Source organism: Anarrhichthys ocellatus, unplaced genomic scaffold (genome assembly GCF_004355925.1).
Source record: "Anarrhichthys ocellatus isolate YVR2014 unplaced genomic scaffold, GSC_Weel_1.0 scaffold17, whole genome shotgun sequence".
In the NCBI taxonomy this organism is placed as follows: Eukaryota; Metazoa; Chordata; class Actinopteri; order Perciformes; family Anarhichadidae; genus Anarrhichthys; species Anarrhichthys ocellatus.
This window is the reverse complement of record NW_022280047.1, coordinates 163,210-165,709: the sequence shown is the minus strand read 5'-3', so window position 1 is coordinate 165,709 and position 2,500 is coordinate 163,210. Positions and strand designations below refer to the sequence as shown.

The window sequence follows — 2,500 nt, the reverse complement described above, 5'->3', positions numbered from 1 at the left end:
ATGTGCATCATTTAGAAAGAGTGCTGGAAGAAGCAGCAAATTCCGTCCTCAAATTTGACACTTTAAAGTTGATTTGAATATTTTTCAGTTGGGCTACTTTCCAAAATCCACATGAGCCACTCTTCACATCGGCATAAAATATATCCACAGCACTTATTTGGCAAAAAAGGAAGTTGTGTCACTTTTAAAGCTGGTTCACCTGCTACTCCTTTTGTTTCCACCTTCCAAAACGGTGGTGAAGAACACCAGGAGCTGAGATCTTCTTCAATAAGGACTGGTGTGTTAACTGCATGGCAAATTGATCAGAGGACACAAGGACAAATTGCCTCTTCCTAAGTTAAAATATGACCCGTTGCTGACGATCAATGTAGCAGATAAAAGACCTATTTGAATGGAGTCAGGCAGCAGTGAGCAGTCCACATAAAACGCACCGGGGCTACATTACATCACTTCCAGCAAACGTCACTTAGAACAATGAGCGCAAAACAGTATCAGCGTCTGTTTTAACCGAATATTATTTGGACTATTTAGACTCGGCTAAAAATACTGAATCCCTCATGACATTAGCATATCGTCATACCGCCAATGTTATCTTCCCGTCACCTGTCTCTCCTCCGCTCCGTGTGTTTGTGCAGAGGCTAAGCCCCGCCTCTCTGTAAAGCGTGAGAGCAGAGAATATATCGATGATCATGTGAAATTTTAGCAGCGGCGCTCATAATTCTGCAGTATAGGCACTGCTGTGTTTTATTCTCCAGGGATACAATGGACCCAAAAGACTGATGAAAGCTCACACATTCCTTTTTTGTGTTTGCTGTCTGGGTCCGCTAGAATTCGTCTACATACTGGGAGGGTAAGGCGGACATGGAAACCCTCCAGAGGATCTACGGAATCTCCTTCCCTGACCCCAAAATGCTGAAAGAGTGGGAGAAGTTTCAGGAGGAAGCCAAGAACAGAGATCACCGCAAACTGGGCCGGGTATGAGCTGAAAAGTGAAGAAGCTTTTGCTGAGAAAAAACGAGTTTGTCTCCATAGTGATTGTAAAATGGTCTCCTCCAGGTTCTGCTCGTACAAAGGAAGGTTATTTGCGGTATGTTATGAAATACAGGTGGAATGCTTCTAAAGCATAAGAGTCAGTGTTTGATGTGTGTCTGATGTAACCAAGTCACCGCACCTTCTCAACTGAGACGTGATAGTCAAAGCCTTTTCTGAACAGTGTGAAAACAAGAACCTTTGTCCTCTAACAAGTAAAGGTTTTTTTTTTTTTTTTAATTTCAGGTAAATGCCTCAAAGTGTCTGTTCAGTCACATATTAATCTAGAAAGAAATACTGTGAATAGCAATATAAAATAATACCTATTTTGGGCTTTGAGTGATAGTAAAATGAACCCATGTTGTAAAGCAGCATTCAATCAGAATGACCTGAGTCTTTGGAAGAGTTTCACTAGATTGTCAGGCTGTCTTCATTGCCCAAAAGTAATCTGTGACTCTATTGTTGAACGGGAATTCACAGTTCAGTGTGTGTGTTGTTGCCATTCATTCAGAATAATAATAATAATAATAATAATAATAATAGGTGTGGAAAAGTGATCCGAGCAGGAGACAGTACAGTACAGTGCTGTTGGGCCTGAGTGGTGGCCCTTTTCTTTTGTTTTCCATCACGCTAACAAAGCTTTATTACTTTTTTGTTAAATTCAGGAGCAGGACCTGTTCTTCTTCCACGACCTGAGTCCAGGGAGCTGCTTCTTCCTGCCTAAGGGGGCCTTCATCTACAACACCCTGATCGAGTTCATCAGAGTAAGACAAACCTGTGTGACCCACGCCGGGTAATCGTTGTGATCTCACTCTGAACTTCAAGACACAAGAAAGGAGAGTTTAAATTGGCAGGGAGGCCTGGGGAAAAGGGAAGAACCCATTTAGACCTTTAGTCGACCCGTTCAATATTAGTGGTTTTATATAATTCAAGACGTATCGCTGCAGTTTTATATCACTTTAAGTGCTGTGTTTCTTTAATATTTCATGTCATGATCTTTAAACTGATGAATTCAGGACTAATGAATCAAGTCTTAGAAACCAGGGGTTCTGCATGTAAAATGGCATAGGTTCACATCTAAAACATAAACGTGCATGCAATAAAATTCATATCCGTACCTTCTCCTCCCACAACAATAATGCTGTCAATAGATATTGAAACATCGAATTCATGCCTTCTAGCATTTCTTTTTGCCAGGTAATAGAAACACTTGGTGTTCAATTAAACTCATTTATGAATCTCAGAATTTCGTATAATTTGGAGTAAATTGAATCGTTCTGTCAATCACATCTTCAAATAGATGTGATTGACAGCGGTGAATAACATCTCAATTGCACCTCGGCCACAAAATCGATCGGACTTTCTTGCACATTGAAATCAATTTCACTTTGATGTGATGAGGAGTAGTGCGACGTGTTTATGAAATGGATCAGCCTGCACAAGCAACAAAACACTTCCAGATATGTGAAGC

At 40.7% G+C, this 2,500-nt stretch overlaps 1 protein-coding gene across 1 annotated transcript in view; it reads left to right on the top strand.

Moving 5' to 3' along the window:
- tars1 (threonyl-tRNA synthetase 1) overlaps positions 1-2,500 on the top strand; it is a 20,886-nt gene that overhangs the window by 6,730 nt on the left and 11,656 nt on the right. The window contains exons 9-10 of the mRNA XM_031856664.1: positions 829-975; positions 1,695-1,822. Coding sequence (XP_031712524.1) covers positions 829-975; positions 1,695-1,822 — 275 coding nt within the window. The remainder of the gene's footprint in view (positions 1-828; positions 976-1,694; positions 1,823-2,500) is intronic.